At 45.1% G+C, this 25,348-nt stretch overlaps 1 protein-coding gene across 1 annotated transcript in view; it reads left to right on the forward strand.

The window, feature by feature from the left end:
* Positions 1 to 13,944: 13,944 nt before the first annotated feature.
* Positions 13,945 to 25,348, forward strand: part of RORA (RAR related orphan receptor A) — a 356,396-nt gene continuing 344,992 nt past the window's right edge. The window contains exon 1 of the mRNA XM_023228591.2: positions 13,945 to 14,278. Coding sequence (XP_023084359.1) covers positions 14,251 to 14,278 — 28 coding nt within the window. The 5' untranslated portion in view covers positions 13,945 to 14,250. The remainder of the gene's footprint in view (positions 14,279 to 25,348) is intronic.

The raw sequence follows: 25,348 nt of genomic DNA on the forward strand, positions 1-25,348 counted from the left end.
GGGGAATGAGTCAGAAGTTATGCAGGCGCCTATACAATCTGTCATGTGGTTTCCATATTATTGTAAAAGTTGATCCTAAGCTTTAGCTGTTCTGCTAAGCTGTGTCTCTCCCTCTAGTTTGCAACATGAAAGGCCAGGAGACATCTCATTCCTTTGATACCCAGTGTTCCAGGAAACTTTAAAGTACAGATTTCTCCCACATCTTACCAAATAGGCTGTGTCTCCCAAGGAGTTATATGCAGGCTAATAAGCAGTGCCAAGAGCATCCCCCATGTGGTCAGCCACACAGACAAACATAATCGTAAGCTCTGCCCAGCCTGTGAGCCTGTCAGCTACTTTGAGTTACTGTGCGATGCTCAAAACTACTACTAGCATCTTCTCCAGACATGTTTGGCAGGGACAGGCACAGAACGTTAGAAGGAAAACCTTCGTTGCTATGTAGGGCGATTCTGAGTTTTGGAGTAGTGCTGATTCAGTGATTGAGTTCCTTCTGGAAAGAAAGAAAGCCAATACTTTAAACTGCCAAAGTATCATTCATGCCTCGTCCTCGATGTTTGGCAGGTTTAAACATCAAATACTTCATTACCTAAGTAATTGAAAAATGCCAGTTGCCTTGAGCTAGAGAACACTTGGACCAATATCACATGCTAATATTACAGTGACTTTTAGGGATAATCATTGTTAAGTATTTGTTATTTATGTATTTCTGTTGCTAGGAAGTTTAGCTGAAGTGCTACAAGTTGCTAATTTTGTTTCTGATACCTACTGAAGGCCACATTCAGCCATATGTTCATGTGTGTGCTGTGTGCCTTGGTTTATTTCCTTTAGTGTTTTATGTATCAACCCAACTAAATAGTTCTGCATGTAGCATTTTGCAGATTCTATTAATCATCAACAGCAAAAAATTTTTCTCCCTGGATGGCCTAAATACAGAAAAACAACATTACCTCAGAGTGGATAGGAATAGAGATTTTCTCAGGGATAGTGGACATTATTTCTAGCTAATAATAATGATTCAAGTTATTTTTGTATTTGAATTTGAGCTGTGTTTGTATTTGTGTTGTACCTGATCATTTATTTTTATTTATTATTATTTTTCTTTGAGATGGAATCTCACTGTCACCAGGCTGGAGTGCAGTGGTGCAATCTTGGCTCACTGCAATCTCTGCCTCCTGGGTTCAAGCGATTCTCCTGCCTCAGCCTCCCGAGTAGCTGGGCCTACAGACATACACCACCATGCCCAGTTAATTTTTGTATTTTTAGTGGAGATGGGGTTTCACTGTGTTGGCCAGGATGGTCTCGATCTCTTGACCTGGTGATCCACCTGCCTCGGGCTTCCAGAGTGCTGGGATTACAGGAGTGAGCCACCGCGCCCGGCTGTACCTGATCATTTACTAAGAACTTTTCTGGTTTTTTCCCTCACATTTAATCTTCACTGGGAACTTGTGCAGTAGGTATTAAAGTCATTCTATTTCCAGATGAAAACAGTGTGGAATTACAGTACAAGGATGGTAAAAGATTATGTAATATTGTCCATCGAATATGGACAACAACTGAGATTTCAATGCAGGTCTATCTGACTCCAAGTCCAGTGTTCTTCCAGTTCTTCCTATGTTTAAATTCTCCTGAAATTCGACAAATTAGTTAGCGGCATGGTTGCCCCTGCTAGGCCACAGTGATTGGAATATTAATGGAACCACATGGCTAGCTCCCTGCACTTGTAGCAAGGCCTGTCCAGGTATATCTGGAGCCAGTTTCCAAATTCAAAGGGATGTCATGAGATGTTTTAATCGCTATTTTCTCCTTCCTCTTTGATGTCTTCTTGTTGGCAATGGTATAGCCATTTGTTACGCACCCAATTAAGTCAGCAATCTTGTAGTCTTTTGTAGAATGTGGAAACTTCTCGTTTTATGCCTTGTGACTCTGCTTCATGGAACCGACAAGAGAGATGGTGGAAAAGGTTACAGTCACTCCATTTCTTTATTATCATCTTCTGCTGAGAGCTCATCACTAATTTTGGTGTCAGAGCAACAGTCATTCTGAGGCCTTATGAAAGCCTACATACTCCCCAGCAATGCAGACAGCCCCCCTGACCTTTGCGGCTGCAGATAATGGCCAAGGCTGTGGCAAAATGACCTTTAGGCCAAGAGTGGGTGGCAGCACTTTCTTTTCTGTGACATTCATTTTGCTTTGCCTCTGTTTGTATTTTTAATTGGAAGCATGTACTGTGTGAATCTGCCTGGTTCTCCCCCTCCGCCCTGAACTCTGAGCAGAGAGGCTGTGTCTGCTGGCTCTCGTTATAAAGGAATGCTCTCAATGCCAAGCTGGGGGTCATTACTAATTGCCACAGCGACAGACACAAAGGATATTACTGGCAGTCTTTCAGGGGGAGATGCTGTCAGCAGAAGAGGGCCTTTGTCCCACCTGGACCAGCCCATGTTTCCTTCTCATATTCATTTTACTCCCATGATCCCATGAGATGAATCAGGCACTTGATTTTTTTTTTTTTTTTCAAATGACATTATTTATTGCACCAGAAATCTTGTCATCCAAGAGGAACCACAGCCATTTAGGCCGTCTCTTCAAGCTCCATCTCCAGTCCTTGTCCTTGATGATACTGTTTGCTGCAGACTCACCCTACATCCTTCATTTCCCTTCCAGGCTGCAGACAGCTCGAGCCTATTCTAAAGGTCTCATTATTTATTCTGTTTAGTTCTTCATTATTTGCTAACTATCAAATATACCCAAGTTGCTTTCTGTATGTTCATCTTGTTTCCTCAGATAGCTTTTTTTCACTACTTATCAAAGCGACGCTGAGTATGAAAATTTCATAAGCACCTACTGTGTGCCAGGACCTAAGGTAGGTATTTTATGTACATAGTTTCATTTAATCCTTACGATGAACCTGCAACTTAGGAGTTGTTGTCCTCACTTTATAGACATGGGACTGGAGCTTACAGGCACCGTGAACATTACAAACTTGCCAAGCGTCACACATGGCTGTGCAGCCGGCGCATACCAAGGCAGGATGCCAACCACTGGACATGGGCTGTGGAAAGGTGGGAAGAGGCTCAAAGCATGTATGATGTTAGCTCCTATAAGCCTCCCAACATGGACTCACCCACCCCACCGTGCCAGACATGTCGTTGGTATTCAGTAAGGACACCCATGATGGTGTCCTTAAACAGATGGTGTCTTCTGGCTGAATCACAGAGGGACAGGCCCTGCACGGCGGTTCAAACGCTGGTGTGCCATCGGGGCAGGGATCCCTCTGACAGGGCCTGTCAGGGATTGTGAAATTGGAAAAAGTCACAATAGTGTTGCTCGTTTCCCAGCTCACTCAGTAAATACTTTACAATGTGGGCACACGTGGGTACCTGGGAGACTTGGTGGGGAACATGGCCGGGGAATCCTGCTCTTCAGGGAGCTGAGACATTATCAGCACACACTTCCTCCTTCCTCAGAACCATCCAGTGATCCGGAAGAAAAGTTCTCAGAACTTACATCATTGGTAGAGTAAGCTTTTTGACAAAAGCTGGAGGAAGAAAACCATTGTGGGGAAAAAAAAAAATCTCTGTCTCTCAACCACTCACACACACACACACACACACACACACACACACACACACACACCATATTGCCATAAACCAAAGCCACGGAATTGTCTTTAAGAAAGGACAATTTATGGTAAATGCCAAGATTTACATGTCAAAAGGAAGCAAGTGCCATACCTCCTTCCCCTATTCAAAATTGCTTTTTATTTTCAGCAAACTCAGAGTAGGAGATAGCAGGTTTTCTCCTACTTCGAGTGGTATGATTTGGATAGCCTGGGACCTAGAACACCCCAGCAGCCTGGGACCTCACATGTCCTCCCCACTCTCCAGGCACCTGGCTGCCAACACGTGCAACCCAGTTGAGGACTTTCACGCTCACACCCAGGGGCCCTAATGTGTCAGAGAAATGGAGCAGTTTTGCCTTCTTCTTGCACAGGAGGAACTGCATCTCCAAGACAGCAGGATCCACATGTAAGATTGTGGAAGGGGCCAAGAAGGTACTGTCATCTTAGAAGAAAATTGTGCTTTTATGTTCTGCCGACTTTTGAAATCCAGCTCCTGCTCGTAAATCGCCGTGTAGCCATGTCAAGGATTATGGAGGGTTTTTCTATGTATGTGTGTGTATGTACATTGTTGCTCCTGATGACTCAAGCAGTGGTGCTAGCGGGGAAGCTTGGTCCACCTCGCAAAGCGCTTAACAAGAGTCCTGACAACAGCAATATGTTACCGCTTTTGTTTGTACTGCATCTTCACACCCACTCAGTCAGTAACAGACTGAATGAAATGTGCTCCGGTGCTTTGTGTGGGAGAAAAGGAATGAAAATAATGGCCATTCAGGCAAAACAAGGCTTTTTGGTGCTTTTCAGAAGGCAGTCTTGTTTTCATTGTTGTCCCTGTGTTCACATAATGGCCTTATACTTGTCTTTCATTGAAACACGCCCAAAGCAAGGAAAACGTCTCACCCTGAACACAGAAGAATGCAGGCTCTTAAAGTGAGCAGCAGGGAAGACATGGGCTGGGAGGATGCTGGACCAGGTGTCTACAGGGCTCCCTGCTTAGAACAAGTTGATGGGCAGGTGACTATGGATGGGAAAGGGGCTTGCTGCAAACCAGCTCTGCTCTGTCTGGCAAGGCCTTAAGAAGGGGAAAACATGATCATCACCATCATCGTGCACATGAACTGGGCACTTACCATGCACCAGGCACGGGACAGGGTGTCGCTTAGGCATCATATAATCTGTTCCAAACCCTCTCAGGAGGATATCATTATTATCCCCGTTTTAGAAATGAGGAACCCAAAATCTAGAGAGGTTAAGTAACCTCCTCGGGAGTCATGTGGAGTCAAGATTTGAATCAGGTACCATCTGACCCCCCGCTTAAACATCACACCAGCATCTTAAGCACTACCTTAAGATCCTCGGAATCAAACCTCCCATGCTTGCAAATTAGAGGGTCATGGATGAGGAGGGGAATTTCAGGGAAGGATACTTTGAGAACTATTCCAAAGAGGGTTGTTCTAAGTTCCCTTTCTGGCTCATCTTTGGGATGGAGGAGCTGCATGTTATATCGACCCTAAACATGTGAGAGGCAGGATGAGGAGGGCGTCAGCCTGGATTCAGGTCTGGATGTCCTGGGACCAACTCCATGAACACGGACTGTTCATGCTCCTCCCTGGGATTTGGCAGCCTGTGCTTTAGCTATACCCCCATGCTTGTTAAAATGATCACAGGGCTGGAAAACTATCTATGGTTTCCCTGCTCCTGCGTCTTTCCAGGGAGCCCTCTTCATGATGACGTCTCGTTAGTTGCTCATTTCTGTTTCTCTCAATGACAGCAAACCCACTGGAGCCACAAGGGCCTGTGAGACATACCTCACTAACCCTGAAGAGATTCTTCCCTTTGTGTGCAAGATGCCTCCTCCTCTATCCTCAGGCCATCCACATCCCACCAACCCTAATAGGTCCAGTTGAAATCCCACCTCCTCAACAAGACCATCCTTGTGTACATGTTTCTTCCTGGCTCCACATTCAGAGACATCACAATGGGAGCTTGAAATCAATCACTGTAGGAATATTTACACCACAGAAATTGGCAAACATTGCAAATCAGATTCTTGTTTTTGCTGTTGTTTTGTAAGCTGGTTTATCAGCACGTCCCTGCTCATACCTAATGCCCCACCACTCGTTTGGCCCCAACAATTAAAACCGTACTTTGGCCGTGTTTTATGATGTGCCCTTGCTTGTCTCTCAGTGGAGACTGTAGGAGGATCATCAAATTATTTGTATCTCCACAGCCTCATCATGGTACCTCGTAAATAACAAGTATTGTCTGGTATCTGTGTCTGTCAGTGTTGTCCATTTCATCTATTAATATTTGGGGTATACTCTTTCCCTAAAAATTTTCAGATGATATCCAATTGGCTACAAGTGAATGTCTCAAAGAGCTAATTGTCTGTCATTCCTTTCTTCATTCATTCAACCATTTATTTATACCAGTGAGCATTTTCTATGTGTCAGGCACTAGTTCAAAGGCAAGAGTGGTCAGAGGTAATTAAAACATAGGAGGTCTCTGCCCTAGGGTAGCTCACATTCTAGTCAGGAGAGACAGAAAATAAACAAGTAAACAAATCCACAAAATCTGAAACTGTCTGATAGCAGCAAAGGATACAAAAAGAAGAACCCAGGAGGATGGAATAGAGGAGCTGGGGCATGGGTGGGGCATGGGTGGGGCATAGTCTCAGGTTGGAAGATATATTGATTTCCTATTGCTGCCATAACAAATAACTACAAATGTTTTGGCTTAGAACAATATGAATGTATTCTATCGTGGTTCTAGAGGTCACAAGTCTAAAATGGGTTGTGATATGGTTTGGATTTATGTCCCAGTCCAAATCTCATGCTGAATGATAACCCCCAATGTTGGAGGAGGGGCCTAGTGGGAGGTGATTGGATTATGAGTGGATTTCCCCCTTGCTATTCTCATAATAGTGAGTGAGTTCTCATGAGATCTGGTTGTTTAAAAGTGTGTGGCATCTCCGCCTTTGCTTGCTCTCTCTCTCCTCCTGTACCATGTAAGACGTACCTGCTTCCTCTTCACCTTTTGCCATGATTATAAGTTTCCTGAGGCCTCCCCAGCCATGCTTCCTGTACAGCCTGTGGAACCATGAGCCAATTAAACCTCTTTTCTTTATAAATTACCCAGTCTCAGGTAGTTCTTTGTAGCAATGTGAGAATGGACTAACACAGGTTGGAGACCTGCATTCCTTCTGGAGACTTCAGGGAAGAATTGTATCTTTGGCTTTTCCAGCTCCTGGAAGCCGCCTGCATTCCTTGGCTCGTGGCCCTGCATCTCTCCAATTTCTTCTTCTGTCATCACACCTCCCTCTCTGACTCTGATTCCCCTTCCTCCGTCTTTTTCCCTTATGAGGACTCTTGTGATCATATGGGGCTCACATGGATAACCCAGGATCATCACCCCATCTCAAAATACTTCCTCATTTGAGTCTCTTTTGCCATGTAAGAGAGCATATTCACAGGTTCCAGGGATTAGGAGGTGACATCATTGGAGGCCATTATTCTTCCTACCACAGGAGGTGAGGGAAGTCCTCTCCCAGGAGGTGGCACTTGAGAGGAGACCCACATGACAAAAATAGATGAGGGGGACAGGCTGCAAAGATCCTGGACCTGGCACAAGCCTGCAGATTCTGAGGAAAATGCCAGCATGATTGAAGTGAGCAGCCAGGGGAGGCTGGAGGGGGAGGAAGGGGCCAGGTCCCTCTGCATTGCGGGAGCCAGAGGAGGAGCGTGGATTTCATTCTGAGTGCAATGGAACATGGGCAGAGGGCTGGAGAGTTGTGTTTTCACTGGGCTGACTTGTATGTGGATGAAGACAGCTTCTCTGGCAGTTGTCCAGAGCAGTGCTGTCTGGTAGAAATACAATGTAATCACATTTGTCAGTTTAGATGTTCTAGTAGCCACATGTTAAGAAGTAAAAGGAAACAGCTGAAATTAACCTTAATAAAACATTTTCTCTTTACCCAATATATCCAAAGTATTATCATTTCAATGCAGTATCAATATGGAAAACTTATTAATAAGATATTTTATATTCATTTTTGTACCACATCTTCAATATCTAGTGTGGGTTTTATGCTTAAAGCATACCTCAGTTTGGACTGGCCGTATTTCAAGTGCTCGACAGCTATATATATATATATATATATATACACCATGTGATCGGTGGCTACCATTTTGGATAGTACATGTCTGGGCCCTGTTCTCAGAATCCTGTGCAAAGTCTACTCAGGCGGTATTTAGAAAAGCAATGAACAGTGCAGCGTCACGGAACGTATGAGCCACGTGTCACTCCCATCAGCCATCCCCAATTCCAGAGGTTCTGAGTAGGCCAGAGGAAGTAGGGGATGGAACAGGAGATTCTAGAAAGGATGTGTCCTTTGGTGAAGCTGGTGAGGTTTAGGCACAGACTCTGATTAGACTCTTGCCTGGCTGCAACCTCTGAGAAACACCCTGTCTCTGTTTATTTCGTAGATCTCTAAGTTCACCTCTGCATTCATCCTTATACCTTTAATCCTCAGCCAAAGCCAGAGTTTTTTCCCATTTCTTTATAGACAGGGCCATTTATTCAACTCATTATACCAATATTACTGAAAACAAGGGCAGAGGTTAAGAACAGGAAAAATTCAGTGAAGCAATGAGAGGGTATCAATTGCTAGGACAAGAAGTATATTCCAGGCACTTTTAAGCTATACCCATGCTCTGTTGAGCTCTTGCTGTGACCCTGATATTAACCATAAAAGTATAGTCCAAAAAGCTTAGTACCAAAAGAGCATCATACATATCCATTGAGATTTTTACAGTGATATTAAAAGGCGTTATGAAACAGAAAATAAAGATCTGAATTAAACATTTAGGTCGTGGTGGTTTTGCATAAAGTCTAGTGTATGAGAAGCATATTCAATACTGCACAAGACAATAAAAATAATAGCAATGTTTATTAGAATATCCTATTTAGAATCAGCAATCTGTGCAACATATTTAGCTTTTAGGAGACGGGCTGGCCCCGAGTTTCTTTCCAGTGATGGATTTGGGGGGCTGACATCTTGACCCTGTCATCCAGCTTGTGGGTACCATCAAAAGGCAGCTTGACCATTTTTGATATGTAGTGACAAAAGCTCTAATGTGTGAGGACAAAGGTGCCTTCTGTGAGTGCTCTGGGGCTTTAGCACTTCAGTCAAATTACCAGTGGCTCTAATTAGTGTTCCTGAAATCTGGAGCAATCTATATCTGCATTCCAAAAAGGGGTGGAATGTTTCCCTCTGATGACACATTAGTATGAGTCCTTCCTAGATGAGTTTTCTGAAATTATAAGGGCATGATAGTGTGGAGCAGAAGCAGTTACAATAGAAAAACCTGTTGCTTTGAAAATCAGCAGTGATCTTGCAATCAGCTGGTTAATAAATATTTATACAGTACCTATCAAGTGCTACACTCTGAAAAAAATAAGTATGCAATGATAAATCACAGTATGGGCACCAATGTGGTTCTGACCTGGGAGTGAGTAGACCTGAGCCCTGCCCGCCACTTACAGTTGCTGCTATCTTGGTTTAATCATTGTATAGCAGAGATATTAGCTATTGTCTCAAGGAAGATTCATTTCCCTAGGACAAGTTACTTTACCTCCCTGGACCTCAAGATTAACAAGGTCTGAAGGGATCATGCTGCTGGTGGTAATAAAAATAGCCTCATGGCTGGGCACGGTGGCTCATGCCTGTAATCCCAGCACTTTGGGAGCCTGAGGTGGGCGGATCACAAGGTCAGGAGATCGAGACCATCCTGGCTAACACGGTGAAACCCCATCTCTACTAAAAATACAGAAAATTAGCTGGGCGTGGTGGTGGGCGCTTGTAGTTCCAGCTACTCGGGAGGCTGAGGCAGGAGAATGGCGTGAACCTGGGAGGCGGAGCTTGCAATGAGCCGAGATTGCACCACTGCACTCCAGCCTGGGCCACAGAGCGAGACTCTGCCTCAAACAAACAAACAAACAAAAAAATAGCTTCACATACTGAAGTATATAATTGTGCTAAGTACTTTATGTGAATTAACTCATATATTTCTCAAGCAAACTCAACTAGGCAATGGGTTCTGTTAGTCCCAATTTATAGATGAGAAAGCTGAGATTTGGGTTGTGTGACTTACCTGAAATCCAAGAACACCGACTAATACCAGAGCTGAGATTCAGTAGCAAGTTTTAGAGCTTATAAAGCTTTCAGTCGACACCCCCAGAAGCCCATCCCAGCTGTCACATTCTGTAGCTCTGGGGACCTTAAAGAATCATCAGAAGATTGCTTGGGGGAATGAAAAGGTTGAAAACTGATGGGGGAAACCATATTTCAGGGAAATAAGGACGAGGCATTAGCAGAGCTTCAGAGAGGAGAAACATACCATCGTCTGTGGCTCAGAGAATTCAGAACCTAACTACATCAGAATACCATGATGCTGAAATGCAGTGTCTCTTTCTGGGACACACACTGATAAATCAATGCTGAGATCTCAATTTGTGTTAACATAGTGATGGTCATTCAGCAAATGAGCCTTCACATAGCAGGCAATGCCGCCCGGGAAGGCGCTTCAAGGTTGCTGTATGACAACTAGTCTCACCTTCTCAACCTTTTCATTTTATACCAGTGTCAGCCACAGCTGGGGGAGCTGTGAATTTCACTTTAACTATAATATTTAGTGAGGACACACACACACACACACTGGCACCCACAAAGTCTTCACTTTGAAACAAGAGTGGGTTTGGTTTCCTTCGCTTACACAACTGATGCCTCCCAGGGATACTTTTGTTTAGATGGCTCATTGGCCACAAACCGTTTCATTATGTGTTGCCCAGTTACCTTGGCTTCCTGCACATTCTTTTGAGCAGATAGTTCATCTCCTTATCTCAGAGAATTGTTTCCCCTAGTGTAGCCCTGGAGTCAATAGCTTTGATACCATCGAGGCAAGAAGGCATTAAACCACCTTTTTTTGTAATTGTCTTAGTCTTACTTTTTCATGTCTGTTTCATGAAAAGATGATGTGGTTAGATTTAAGCTGGGCCTTGCTGAGGGTGTCATCTGTGCCTGGGGTTACCCACATCATCACGTGGCTTACCTTCCTTTGCAGTATGGTGATCTTATCTTCTTTGCTGCTTCTTGCCATAGAGCAACCAGCTCCTTCCAGCTCCTGTGTGTGCGTGCGTGCACACAAGTGTGCATTCAACATACGTGGAGGTTTGCTCATGGCAGCAGCTTGTAAAATGACACTTTACCGTTCAGCATGGGAACTGACTGGTTGAGGGCCTTTTCTATATTCTTAGGGGGGAAAAAAAAAAAAAAAAAAAAAAAACCTCCTTCATTGGCTTTTTCATTTGAGAACTTGGAGCAAAGTTTTACTTAAATAGATGCATTTTTGTGTAGCTTAAGGTAGTAATGCTTTTGTTCCCTCTGTGTCCCGGTAACTGAGCTGACAACCCAGGGTACAAAGATAAATATGACAGAGTCACTGTCCTTCAGAGAGCCTCAGGACAGTCGTAGGAGAAAACATGTTAACAAATAGCTAGAATTCAACTTAGGAAGGGCAGAGAGGTGCGAGGAACAGAGTTCTCTGGGAAGACAAGTGAGAGGACTAGGAGAGAAGAGCCAGAGGAGGCTATGAAAAGGAGCAGACATTTAAACTCCATCCTCAAAGTCAAGTGCAGGTTTGCCAGTTAAAGAGGGGAAGATATTCCTGGTGGAGAGAGTAACAAAAAAAAGTAAATGAAGATGTGAAAGCGTTGGCTGTGTTTCGTGTGCCCTGAGTAGAGTAGGTGTATCAGGGTGAGGCTGTAGAAAGATGGGCCAGCCCAGCTGAGGAAGGACTTTGTGCATTATCCTGAGGTGTTTAGCATTCAGGGTATGCTTTAAGATTTAATCCAACAAGTGCACCAGAGATCCAGGAAAAGCAAAAAGAGACATTCGTGGACCTTGCCAAAATGGAGAGCTTTGCCTTCTCCAGCAAGACAGGGCTGTGCCAGCCAGTCTGTCCCTGGTTCTGACTCAGCCTTTGTCTTTCTTTTCATCAGTCGTTTAACCCTCCGAGAACCTGGCTTGCCATGGACCGAGTGTGAATCTTTAAAGCGTCCTTGACCCCTCCTGACAACTGTAAAGTTGTGGGAAGAATTGCTGTTGTATCTCATCTGGCCCTTGGCAGCTAGTGGGCATTTGACCGTGACACATGCAACAGGAACAGTTGGTTTGTGTGGCTGCAGCAGCCACATCACAGGGAGAGGGAAGGAGCTCTATGGCTGTTAGAAAGGGCCTTGGAGACCGTGTGGGCTCTACCACTGTCATACTGAATGACCTTGGACAAGTTATTTCTCTCCAGTCTCCAATGTCCTCACCTGTAAAAGGAGGGACCTGGACTTTATGGCTACTAAGAGGCCTTTTCTCCCTTCTACCCTGTCTGATTCTGCCTTGACTCTTTAATGTTTAGGAAGTTAGAGTGGAGAATACTGACCAGGGAGCATCTCTACTTAACATGGAGACTCTGAGATTTGTGCATGTTTGTGCTTCAAGCAAGGAAAAAACAAATCACCAAGTGGCCCAGCGAGGTCCTTCCTTCTTCCATTTCCTTGCAGCAGAACAGCATGGGGAGGGAGAGAGGCAGAACCCAGCTTCTGGACTGAGTAGATCTTGGGTTTGGACATTTGGAGAATTACCTTAGGAATGGAGCATTGTGAGGGGTGCGGTGGGTGAACAAGAAGGTGGACAGAGAAAGAGCTGCTGCAGGATGCAGTGAAAGAACCCACATTTCAGGCCAGCTCTTCCACCACCCACTGTCACTCAGCCGATGTGGCGGGCCGGCACTTACTGCCTATCCACTTGAAGCTTCCCGGGCTGCATGTCTTCTTCATCCACCTGATCTTCTACTTTGAAGGCTGAGAACTTTCAGCTCATATGGATTGAGGACTTCTTAGAGCTTTTCTGCCCCAGGCACCAGTTTGGGTTTGGGAAGGGTGACCATGACAGCCCAGGACCTGTGTGGAGGGTAGGGGGAGAGGTGGACAGCAGCACAGGGCATCCATTCAGATAGAAGGAGCAGTGAAGAGGGCTGGGTCAAGAGCATGGGTTTTGACATCATAAGATCTACAGTCCAATGCTCACCACTGACCGCTGACTCACTGTAGAGCCTTCTGAAGCTGCTTCATCTCTACAGGCCTGAAAATGGAAAGTGCAAGTAATGAAACTTCATGTAGGACTCTTGTGAGAAGTAACTCAGAAACAACGCTTAACACTGTATCTGATGTGTACTAAGTGGCCCATAAATCATAAATGGTAGCTTTAAAAATATCTATTATGATTAATGCATTGGAAAGTAAGTTAGAGTCAAGATGTAGAAGTTTCTGTTTGCCTAGACTAGGTATTTGGACTGTATCCTGCAGCCCATGGGCAGCCAAGGAAGATATTCTGGCAGGGATGACATTAAAGAAATTGCTGTTTGGGGAAATCTTCACCTGTCATTAGTTTGGGGAGAACGGAGGAATGTTGGCAAAGAGGCTCTATCAGTATCCAAGCAAAGTGGACGAGAGCCCTGGGGTGGTGGAGAAGGGAAGGGGGTGGAAAACACAAATTAATGAACTTTAGAGAGGAAGATGGCTGAGGAGTAAGGGATGGGTCAGCTTGGCAACCACAGAGAAGGAAGGAGGGGTCAAAGACAGTTTCGAGAAGGCATCCGTGATGGCATTGACCCAAGCTGCAGTGCAGGAGGAGGAGAGACAGTGCTGTTCTCTCCCCTGGGGGAGGGCTACCATCTGGGATCCCTGGACCCAGGTCCCGCACCCCGAAGGGCACTACTTGGCACATTGATTCATTTGTATCCTGCTTTTCTCAAAAAGGTTTGAGGTGGTTTTACACCAGATACAGTGGATGGTTTCTACTTTCTTCACAAGTGACAATGAGCTGAAACTGTGACAACCAAAAAAAAGGAGATAAAGGGCAGAGCACATCATAACGGGGAGGAGAGAACGAGGGCAGAAAATGGACTGACCAGGCGTGTGGAGGGATGCTTGTTTCACCCATCCACTCGTGGCCTTCAAATTATTCCATCATTTCTAATCCACTCCGTTTGTGAGGGAGGAATCCCTCCTAGGAAAGACAGAAAAACCAGGTCTTTCTCAACAGCATTTTTACTCTTCCTTTCCTGTGCAATGTCAGAAGCAATGTCAGGGGCCTCCTTCTCCAGAACCAATACAACCTCCAAGAAAGGAGAGAGAGAGAGAGAGAGAGGGAGAGAGAAAGCAAGAAAGAGCCACAGAAAGGGAGGGAGAGACAGAGAGAGCCCATTGCCAGTAGGCAATGCCAGGCGAGCCGCTGGTTGGATGGTAGCGTCCACGGCAGCCACAGGACGATCCAACCTGTGGCTTTTCTTCCTCTCTTTCTCTTTGGTAGCACACAATCACTCAGCCCTAGATTCCTCTGTGTTTCATACCCAGGAGGTCAGGGCGGGCACCTTGTAGTGTCTGAGGTCCCGAGAGGGTTCACAGCCACCTAAGAAGTGTTGGCGGTCTCTGAGCGTGTGTTCTTTCTCCAAGCTGGGTCAGCTGTGGGATGGAGTGGAGAGAAAAGAAAAAGTGGTTTCCCTCAGCTCTCTGCTGAAAAAATGCTCACGGGGATTCAGTCAACATTTGGTAAGTACGCTGAATGTTTTTACTTTCAATGTCTAAATTTCTCTGGCTTCCGTAAGGTATCGTTGTCGAGGAAGGAGGTGGTATTGTCGCTACCCTCCCTCCCCGTGTGGTGTGACAGCAGAGATAGTTATCTCTACACCCAACTCAGTGTTGCTTTTTTGGGGTAACAACTTTCGAAAAACTATCGCCTGGGCTCCAGCTGGTCAGGCTTCAATGGCAGTTGCCACAGTGCCAGGCAGGGTGCTTTGTCAGGCAGGCTGCTGGGCCACGGAGACAGGATTGGGGGCATAATGAAGGCATCCTCCCCTTGTCATAAACCAGAAGCTAAGCCCCCCATTTCTGGGATGTCCAGAGAGATTGGGTAAGAAGATGTGCTGTGAACACAGAGCTCATTCCCTCCTCTCCTCCTCCAGCCTAGCAGTGGCGGGGCACACGCAGGGTCCCTCTCTGGAGGGAAAAGGCAGCTAAGCAAGCATCTCACTCTCTTGATCCTTTTCTAAATGGGACTCCTGAGGTCCAGAGTACTGAAGTAACTTTCCCAGAGCCACACCTCTGCTGGTGAGTGGGAACAGGGTTCTATGTGTCATGGTTGCAAATCCATTGTCTGGAGACTTCTGGTTAAGGGCAAAAGGCCTGGCTTCGCAGTCACGGATCTGAATCAAATCCTGCCTAAGAACCTGGGGAATTTCGCCTTCACCCGGCCCCATGTTGAGTTCTCAATCTCTACCAGGTCTGTGCCACAGCCCTCTGGGGCAGATACAGAGGACATTGGCTGAGAGGACCAGGCACCAGAGGAATAGACATCCTTTCTTTCCCTCTGTGGAGCCCTCCGAGGCAAAAGTGGACTACCCGAGAAACAGACTGTCAAAGGAAACCTAGGTTCTCATACTAAGGCAGCAAGTGAGGTGAACCCCAGAAACAGTTCTAATTGCTGCTGCAGACCCAGGTCTCTTCCTCCCTCTGAGAGCCATCTTAGGCCCAATTCTATACACTCAGCCCCCGCCCATCATCACAGCTCTTGTTCCTTGGCTGTTCCAAGATTCTCCCTCCAGCCCCTCCCCCTGCTTGCTACCCACAGGACGTAACTCTTACTTCCTCTTCCAGTCTGGGCATCTGCCTTCTCTATTTACATTTTAAGATGTTTTTATTTAAATAGGCAAACAGCAAAGATCTAAGAGCACCTACTAGATGCCAGCCTTCATAGTAGACGCTCCATGCCTGCACATAGACGTATATGATATATGCGCACATACATAGGCATGGAATTTTATTTCCTCCCATGCTTCTGGTGCCTGTTAGTTAATGCAGGGCAGGGCCACTGTGTCTCACAACTCCATGGGGAGTCATTCACCGTGTATGCTGTACACTGTGCTCTAGCCAGTGCCAGTCTCATGAAATACAGTGGTGCTCTCTGGAGTTACGAACTCATTCTACCTACCCTGGGTCCTCTCTGCCACATGCACTGTGCAGATGTGCATTAATATAATGCAGCGAGTAAGGGTGTGATTGCCGAACTCTAGGCAGACTTGCATTCAAGTTCGAGCTAAACTATCAGTATGCTGTGTGGCTTTCTGTGAGATATTTAATCTGTCTGAGCTTCCTAGGAGATACTAGGTTGGTGTAAAAGTCATTTTGTTTTTTGCCATTAAAAGTAATGCATTGATTTTTAGGGTGGTTTGATAAATTAAAGAAATACAAATGAGATTATTCAGTGAGGTACATAAGTGGTCAATATGTAATTTCAATTATTATCATCACCTTTAATGTGATTATTGTTTAGTCAAAATTGTCCTTACATTCATTAAGGGTACAGTATATTAATACTATTCCTACAATGCCTGACATGTAAGCACTTAAAAAAATATGTGTTGAGGCTGGGCGTGTGGCTCACACCTGTAATCCCAGCACTTTGGGAGGCCGAGGTGGGTGGATCACGAGGTCAGGAGATCGAGACTATCCTGGCTAACACGGTGAAACCCGTCTCTACTAAAAAATACAAAAAACATTTAGCCGGGCGTGGTGGTGGGCGCCTGTAGTCCCAGCTACTAGAGAGGCTGAGGCAGGAGAATGGCGTGAACCCGGAAGGCAGAGCTTGGAGTGAGCCGAGATCACACCACTGCACTCCAGCCTGGGCGACAGAGCGAGACTCCCTCTCAAACAAACAAACAAAATATGGGTTGAATAAATGTTTTGAAGGATGACCAGGTGGAAAGCCAAATGCTCCCTTGAAAGGAAAAGAAGAAAATTGTCTGGGGGAACTGAGTTAAAGCCAGAAGACCCTGAAGTTTTTAACATGATTTTGGTTAAACCACGTGCCCTGGAAACTGAAAGCAGAGAGGGAAATCTTGAAGTGGCCACACTTTTTGACACCTACAAATAAAAGATGCCATTACATCTGGTGTGAGTGGGGCTCCCCATGAACCTACTGCTGCTTCTGCCACTTTTTTTTCCTAAAGAAAACTTCCAGAAAGAGGGGTCTTTCGGTCTAGTGGTTTCAGGTCACGTTTCATCTTGCACAGAGACAGAGTACCACGGCCCTGTGACCTGCTGCCTGTCTGCTTGGACAGCACACCCTGATCAATGGGGCAGGTGGCGGGAGGTTCCTCTTCCCCATGCCAGACATCTGGATGTCTGGAAACAGCTGGATAGCTTTTTCCCTTTCTGTTCCAGATGTTTGGTGCTATGCGGTCATAGAGTAAAATCCCCAGCCCAGGCCATGTCTGGGTCAACATATTACACCTGTTTTCTAGGGTTGTTGGTAGATAAAGCAGACTCTAAGGTCTGGAATGGAACAGGATGCTGGAGAGTAAGGGGTGGCAGAAACAATCGGATAGAGGTCTAAGAGGGTAGAGAACACAGCTCAGCCCACCACTTGGTATGGCTCGAGTGGATCTCAGAGGCAGTAAGAACAGAGTCCCTATTCAGAGAAGGGCTTGGAAGCCAAGCCTTGAAGGATCTGGATGGTCCACTACACTCCTTTCCATGGGATAGCGCAGGGTTGTTCATTTCTAAAAGCCCCTTCTCAAGCATTTTCAGACGTTTTCTCTGCCAGCTGCCATGCTAGGCAACAAGGACACAGACCTGAAGGAGACAGCTCTCGTCCTTCAGGCTGTACCTTCACATGCCAAATGCCTGCATGCGAAGCAGACAACTCAGTTGCTCCCAGAGGTGTCCAAATATCCAGTTTTGTTTTTGTTTTTGTTTTTGGCAACATGGGAAGAAACAATCAGATGCTAACTTGTTTAGTGGAGCCCTTTATGATTTCACAGCGGATGAAGACAGGGAGGACTGTGTCCCCGGTGAGCTCTTTAGAGGGGTAAGTGGTGCACAAGGCTGTGTTCGACAGGGAAACCGAGGACCAGGCTACAAGCCAGCGTGAGACATGACTTAGAGCGGGTGCGTCCCTACACTCCAAACAGGCTCCCCACGGAAGGCAGGGCAGGAGGTGGCGATTTTCTTGCTTTGTGTTTTTCACATGTGAAACTTGTAGTACCTGCTACCAAGCCTGAGCCTGCATTGAGGTGTGCAAGGAGGGGCGAGGTTGGCAGTGTGCCGCGTGTGCATTGATTGATATATGTGCATCCTCATTGCTTTGTAATTATTAAAGCCCCACCTGTGGAGGACCTTGTGTTCGCCAAGCTTCATTCCACATCTGGAATCACCTCAATCAAATAGGCTTCATTTTTTTCCTAGTCAGTTGCGTTTTCTAATTTGATATATTGACACAAATATAGGAAATATGGGAAAGAAAATGAACAAGAAAGAAAGAGTTCAGTGACAGGAAGGAAGGGCCAAAGACAAAGTTCAAGAGGGCCTTAAAAGTCAACGAGGGGGTGCAGCACAATAGCTCATGCCTGTAATCCCAGCAGTTTGGGAGGCTGAGGTGGGAGGATCTCTTGAGCCCAGGAGTTTGAGATCAGCCTGGGCAACTTAGCAAGACCCCATATCTAAAAAAGAAAAAAAGAAAAAAGAAAAGGTCAAGGTATGGATTTTGTATGTGAGCATGAGCTTAGGGAACCATTGAAGGATTTTTCAACAGGAAAAGGCCCTGGTCAGATTTGCTATGTAGAAGCATTGCTGGTTGCAATGTACACAAGAATATGGGCTGGTGCCTTAGAGTAAGGTGAGAGACATGGACCGCCTGACCTAGGAAAGTAAAGATGGGAGGGCAGAGGAGGGAGCTGATTGGAGGATATTTTAGGAGAGAACCCATTGCGGATTCAGTGACTAATGGACATGAGCTATGATGAAGAGTGCTGATGGTAAAGATTCTCAGCTTTCCTGCAGGGTTTAAATGGAGGCATCTCAAGCTAAGACGAAGACCTGGGAAATAGTAGGTTAGGCAAGAAGGCTGAGTTTGATTCTGACAATGCTATGTCTGGAGTCCCCACTGAACATGTGGGTGGAAGTGTTCAGGGAACCATAGGAGAGGGAGCCTGGACCCGGGGAGACCCCTGCTTAGAGATTGATGCCGGGGAGTTCCTTAGTGCCCAGGCAAAGTGTGGAGCATGGGATAACCAGCCTACTGATCAAGCAAGCCTATGGGACCTTCACTTCTGGGGCAGGCAGAGGGGGAGGAGCCTGTGACAAGGATGAAGAATGGTCGGAGAAATTCAAGGACAACCAGTGTCCTTGAATTTACATCGCTTCTCCTTCTGTCATTGTGCATGTTTTAAAAAATCCAGAGCAAGAAGGAAGTTCTTCTTTTTTGTCTCCTCTCTCTATCTGCACATAAAGCAATGTGGCCAGCCCAGATCTTTGAGGGATGTTTCCAGCCACATCATAGTTCTGCCTGGGGATGCTCTTTGCCTATGGAATGACATTTACACCAGCACATGCTGACTAACGGTACACCGTGTAGAGCAGATTTTCGGCTGAATGCCATCTGTTTCAAAAACAATTAAACCGAGTTTGCATGTAAACTGTGGCGACCAATGCTTAACCATCAGAAATATGCCTGTCACTGGTGGACACACGAAAAGAGGTCAGTGTAATTAAGTAAGTAAGTGATCGGACAATACTCTAGGTATTCATGTGTGCCTTGGGTATCACAGAGCTTGAGTTTTTCAGACAAGAACAAATACCAGGGAAGCTATTTGTTTTAAAATCAGTAGTAAGTTTTCATATCAATGCCAATTCTTGGAGGTGAAGTGAATTAATGATATTTTCCGACTTTAGAGGTGAATCAAATGAGACAGGCCAGTCATCTACTTGGTTGGATGTCAAGATAATAAACCAAAGCAGAGGATCGTAATGATTTAATAGCTTGAGTTCAAAGGTACAAATAAGGTACTGAGGAGTTTGGAGAAAGAAGTAAGAGTTAAAGACCTGGGATCGAGGCTCCCACACCCCATCCTCAGACTCCTCACCTGTAAAATAGGGGTGGTCATAAACTCAAATCACGGTTGCCATGACAGTTATATGTATATGGAAACAGCTTTGTGATGCGAAGTGGGTTGGGCACAGGTTGCTCTCATTGGTATCTCATTTTCGGGGGAAGACTTCACTTTTAGGTGTACCTCCTGGCTCTGGAAGTCCAATCAGAGAGCTGCTGGTGTTTCTGTAGGTTCTGTTTTTGAAATCTTTGGTCCACACAGTTTTTGCTTACCCTCTTCACTTTAGTAATGTCGGAAAGATTATATGATTGACTGATAGAACACCAGCAACCCAGAGAGATATTGTACCACGGCCCCAGGCTATACTTTCCATTTTTATTAAAATTCTTATTAACTCATAGCCCAAGAGCTTTTAAGCCAACCCTGATCTCCTTTAGGGCCCCTTGATTTGATCAGAGCAATTTGTGTGCAGTGTTCTGGTCCCACTTTGTGCAGATGCAGCCAAGACAGCAGCCAAATGATGTTATTCTGAAGTGACGGGGGTGTCTCTCCCTTCAAAACCACTTTCCCTTACAATACCACTCCCACCCGGCCCTGTAGACACTTGAGCTCCACAATTACAAGTTCACTTTCTGGGTTTAAGAACCTCCAGTCCCTTTGAAGCTCTAAATGGATCTAGGAAACATAACTACTAATCATTTATAGTTTAGTGATGCCGAGCTTGTTGGCTCCTATTCTGAAAACAAGGATAGTTTTTTTTGGAGGGGAAAAAAAAAATCCTGCGAAGATGAGGGTCCTGAAGGAAAATATACTATTGCAGTGTGAGAGGGGAAAAGGGAAACAAGCAAGGAGATCTCGAGGCATTGGGCCTAGGTCTCAGCATTGTCGAGGGGGTCGCTGTGTCACTCTCAGATGCGAACAAAATAACTTCCCCTCAACAAATGTGCAGCCCCTCATCTGGGGATGGAAGTAGGTCCATTGGGAAGTAGGTCCATTGGGCTGTCCATTGGGCAAATCTGCATCTGAATTCTTCCCCTATGGGCTTTATGATGGTTTTTATCCTTCAGTTGGTGTTTGCTTAAGTGGCCTCACTGAATTTCTCACATTTATCATTCCATTAACAGGCAGTCTTAAGCTTAATATCATCACCTTGGTAATCTGCTAAACTAGAGAGCAGCTGAAAATAGCAACTCTCTTCGCAGCTTGCTGAGTAGAAGCCACTTCTTTCTTGGCATCCTAGGACTTACCTGGGGCCATTTTGATTTTTACTCAGGTTCCTGTCAAGGTGTGGAGCACACGGAGTTGAGGCTGAGAAGGGTGGTGCCGCTGTTCACAGGAACTAACCTTGGATCTGTAGCATTATTGACTTAGACTTTATTACCATGAATTAAGGAGTCATTTAGCCTTTAAAACCACTCAGAAATGAAAACATGAGAGTAAGGTTCAAGGTTGCCCCTGAACTGGGGTCTGGGACCTCAGTTTGACAGGTGCCGCTGTTTTGTGCCGTCTTTGCATTTGAAGGAGATGTGCAGGCAGAGACTTTTCTGTGCAGTTTTATATTTGAGGAACTGTTATTTTTACGTTTTTTCCTCATTCGTTGTGCAAAGATTTATGGAGCTGTCATTCACTACATCCCCAGCACTGTGGTAAGCATGCTAGGGCTGTCCAGTGGGACATTAGAGAAAGGATAGCTTCTGAAGAACAAATAGCATGGATAAGGTGCTTACTGGTTGATGATGTATTCCCATAGCATCCAGTTCTCACAACCTCATGGTGCAATAGGCGGAGGAGTTATAATCACCGTCACATTATAAATGAGGAAACTGACATCCAAGGCCACCCAAGGGGCAAGTGTTGGAACCCAGACTTCAATCTAGATCTTCTAATTCCTAAGCTGTGTTCTCTCAAACACTCTTCCTCCCTGGATCTTAGAACTTTTCTAGAGGTGCAAGACTTAAATACATGAAAAAGTCGGTACAAAGATATTAGTAATTATATGCCAAATTCGTAGAGGTCTTGCCAGGTTCCAGAAAAGGATGAAATCATGGTAATGAAAAATGGTAAAGGAGATTTGGCTTGGTGGGTTTGGTGAACTTAAGGGAAAGGAGAAGAGTTTTTTAACTGGAGAGTAACAAATGGGAAAGGGGCGTAGAAAGGAAGGGCCCAGCAAGAAGACTCATGTGGGGTCAGGTGGGATGGCTCACATCTGTAATCCCAGCACTTTGGGAGGCCGAGGCAGGTGGGTCACTTGGGGTCAGGAGTTTGAGATCAGCCTGGTCAACATGGCGAAACCCCATCTCTACTAAAACTACAAAAATTAGCCAGGCGTGGTGGTGCACGCCTGTAATCCCAGCTACTCAGGAGGCTGAGGCAGGAGAATCGCTTGAACCTGGGAGGTGGAGGCTGCAGTAAGTGAAGATAGCACTGCTGCACTCCAACCTGGGCAGGAGAGTGAGACTCCGTCTTAATAAAAAATACAAATTAAAAAAGAAGACTCGGCCGGGCGTGATGGCTCACACCTGTAATCCCAGCACTTTGGGAGGCTGAGACGGGCGGATCGCCAGGTCAGGTCAGGAGATCGAGACCATACTGGCTAACACGGTGAAACCCAGTCTCTACTAAAAATACAAAAAATTAGCTGAGCTTGGTGGCGGGCACCTGTAGTCCCAACTACTTGGAAGGCTGAGGCGGGAGAATGGCGTGAACCCGGGAGGCGGAGCTTGCAGTGAGCCGAGATCGCACCACTGCACTCCAGCCTGGGCAACAGAGCAAGACTCTGTCTCAAAAAAAAAAAAAAAGAAGACTCAGTTGGGATGAAACAGAAGGCTACATAGGACAAAGAGAAGGCTGGATGGCAGAGGACACAATGTAGGCATGATAAGGACAGGAGAGAAATGCCAGGTAAAGACTCGGACTTTAGTCCTATAAAAGTTGCCCAACATTTTTTCCTCAACAAAATGTGACAGGTGATGTTTTCAGGCATGACACTTTTCCTCTGATGTATTTAAATTTTGATGAATCAACTCTCCACGCCACCTCCATTTTTTTTTTTTCCATCAGCAAGGTAAACTATGAAATTAGGTACGTTAGTTTGGGTATAGGTATCTAAGAGTGTGCTACAAACCTCAAAAACTACTAGTTTAAACAACTTAGAAATTGATTCTTCCTTTACATGGAAGTCTGAGCTGCAGTAACAGTTGTGCTCTATGAAGCTGGCAGGGTCCCAGGCTTCTCCTGTCTTTCCTGGGGTGTGCCTTTATTTGCATGTTCAAGGTGGCTCACCACCAAGTCCATACTCCAGGAAATAGGCTGAGGAAAGAGGGAAATGGGGAAGTAGGTGACCAATATCCCAGTTTTGCCCAGACTACAGGATTTCCCAGGACACAGGACTCTTAATGCTAAAACCAGGAAAATTCCTGGCAAACTGGAGGGGTGGGGTGGGATGGGCTTGGGAGTATAGATTGTCAGCCTCATTCTAAGGCCCCACCTGAAAGTTGTGCTTCATTTTTTACCTCTCATTTTCTAGAACTTAGTCGCCAAGTTGCACTAAGCTGCAAGAAAGGATGGAAAATATGGTCTTTATTCCAACTATGGAAGAAGTGGATAATAAATATTGAGCCACAGCCAGCTGTCTTTGCGATAACATACAATATTTTTTGTTGGTCAAGAGAATAGTTAGCAGGCATTTGTGTGGCTGTTGGTGCTGTATCCATAAACACAGCTCAACAGACACTGTCCCAGAAGGTCGGGTTGTAGGCTTTGTGTACCTCCTACCATATTAGCTGCCACTTCACCTTTTTCCCAATTTAGGAGGCATATCTGAGAGTGATGTTTTCTAGCGGCAACCTTGAACCTTACTCACTTGTTTTTAAAAGTATTAATCAGCCACAAGTATTTCTTCTGACATCCTCAGAACTGATTGCAACATACCATTATGGCCAGACACAGACACTGAGGTGCATTCCAGTTGGTCACTGGAATGGTTTTGAGTTCAAGAGTCGTAAAATGACATGATGAAAAAGTACTTGAGAAAGATTCATCCAGAGTATGTGGTGTCTCTCTCCTTCAACCCAAAATACCCAAATGAGGTGGGGACAAATGCATGGATATGGTGTTTTGTATTAAAATATCAGAGAGATATATATAACTGTGAACTTCTAGGAGACTCACCTATAGCAAATCTAAGGACCTGCCTCCGACCTGACCTCCAGGGAAGATCTTCCATTTAGCCAATGAGCATCCTAGAAACAGCCTTCTAGGAGCGATGTCTGTCGTGTGTCCTTTACTATTAGGAGGTAGTATCCACTCTCAAGCTGGGATGTCAGGAGAGAATGAGCCAGAGGACACAGGTGTGACCACTGAGTCGTGAGGGTGACTAGTTGTGCCCTGCCAGGCATACTGTCCCATCTTTGTCCTGGCTGTGCTGGAGTGAGCTCTCCATGTAACCTCTCCTCATTAGATGTTTCAATAGTCCCTGTCAAATGCTCCAGCTTGAAGGCGTAGAAGACCGGATTGGAAAAGGATGAAACCCTGGGAGTGAAAGAGAATACAGTAACATTTGGAAACTAGTTGTTCATTAGAAGAGAGCCCAAGACACCGCTTATTTAATGTTCCCCATCTTGTAAAGGCCCTTCATCTGCTCCTCTTTCACCATTGCTCTCCAGGTATTCTCAGTCTCCTCACTGATGGTACAAGTGCATAGCCGTGTCTGTGTTGAACTGGTGTTTCTCTTTTTGATGGATCCACACACACACACACACACACACACACACGTGCGTGCACACACATATATTTTTAGCAACATCACTTTGCTGTAGAGAACTAAAATATTTCTGTTCCATTAAACTGAGGTGTGGTCCCTCATGCCCAAGAAAATCTCGAGTGTTTTGTGAATCAACTAGACACTTGCCATGTGTTTCTCATCACATTCTATGCCTGTTTTCTTGTGTAGCCTAGAGCCTCCAATTTTAAGAGAATAAACATTCCAAAGGCATTAGTATGCTTGTATGAATTAGTCCCTTTGAGGAGGAAAAAGCTGAAGATGAGATCCAGCCATACTTGAAACAGCTTTTCTTGCCTGGAAGTATTTGTCATGTTGTAAAAGTCTTCAATCTGCATCAGCCACTAAGATAGTTACAGAAGCCTGGGAACAATTTCAATTGTGTAGTGATTTAAGGATTTATTAAGGACAATAAATCTGCCTTAGTTAAGAATCGAAGAGCTATAATATAATATTATGCAGCCATTAAGTGTAACATTTCAAAGAGTATTTAATGATGTGGTAAAATGCTCGTGATATAAGTGGAGAAATCAATATCTAAAACTGCATATACGGCATGATCCCAATTTTGTAAATTTTTATATACAGAAAAAAAGAGTGGAAGAAAATTATCAAAAATGTTTACAGAGTTTGTGGGATTATGGACAAGTTTTGGTTTATTCCTTAAACTGATCTGTATTTTCCCACATTTTCTAAATAAATAATTCTTTCTTCTATTTGAATGCCAATACGTTACATTTATAAATAAAATCTTTTTTATTTTTCATTTTATTTATTTATTTATTTATTTGAGACAGAGTCTCTCTCTGTCGCCAGGCTGGAGTGCGGTGGCGCGATCCCGGCTCACTGCAACCTCTGACTCCCCAATTCAAGTGATTCTCCTGCCTCAGCCTCCCGAGTAGCTGGGATTACAGGCACCCGCCACCACGTTCAGCTAATTTTTGTATTTTTAGT

Source organism: Piliocolobus tephrosceles, chromosome 6 (genome assembly GCF_002776525.5).
Source record: "Piliocolobus tephrosceles isolate RC106 chromosome 6, ASM277652v3, whole genome shotgun sequence".
Classification (NCBI taxonomy): Eukaryota; Metazoa; Chordata; class Mammalia; order Primates; family Cercopithecidae; genus Piliocolobus; species Piliocolobus tephrosceles.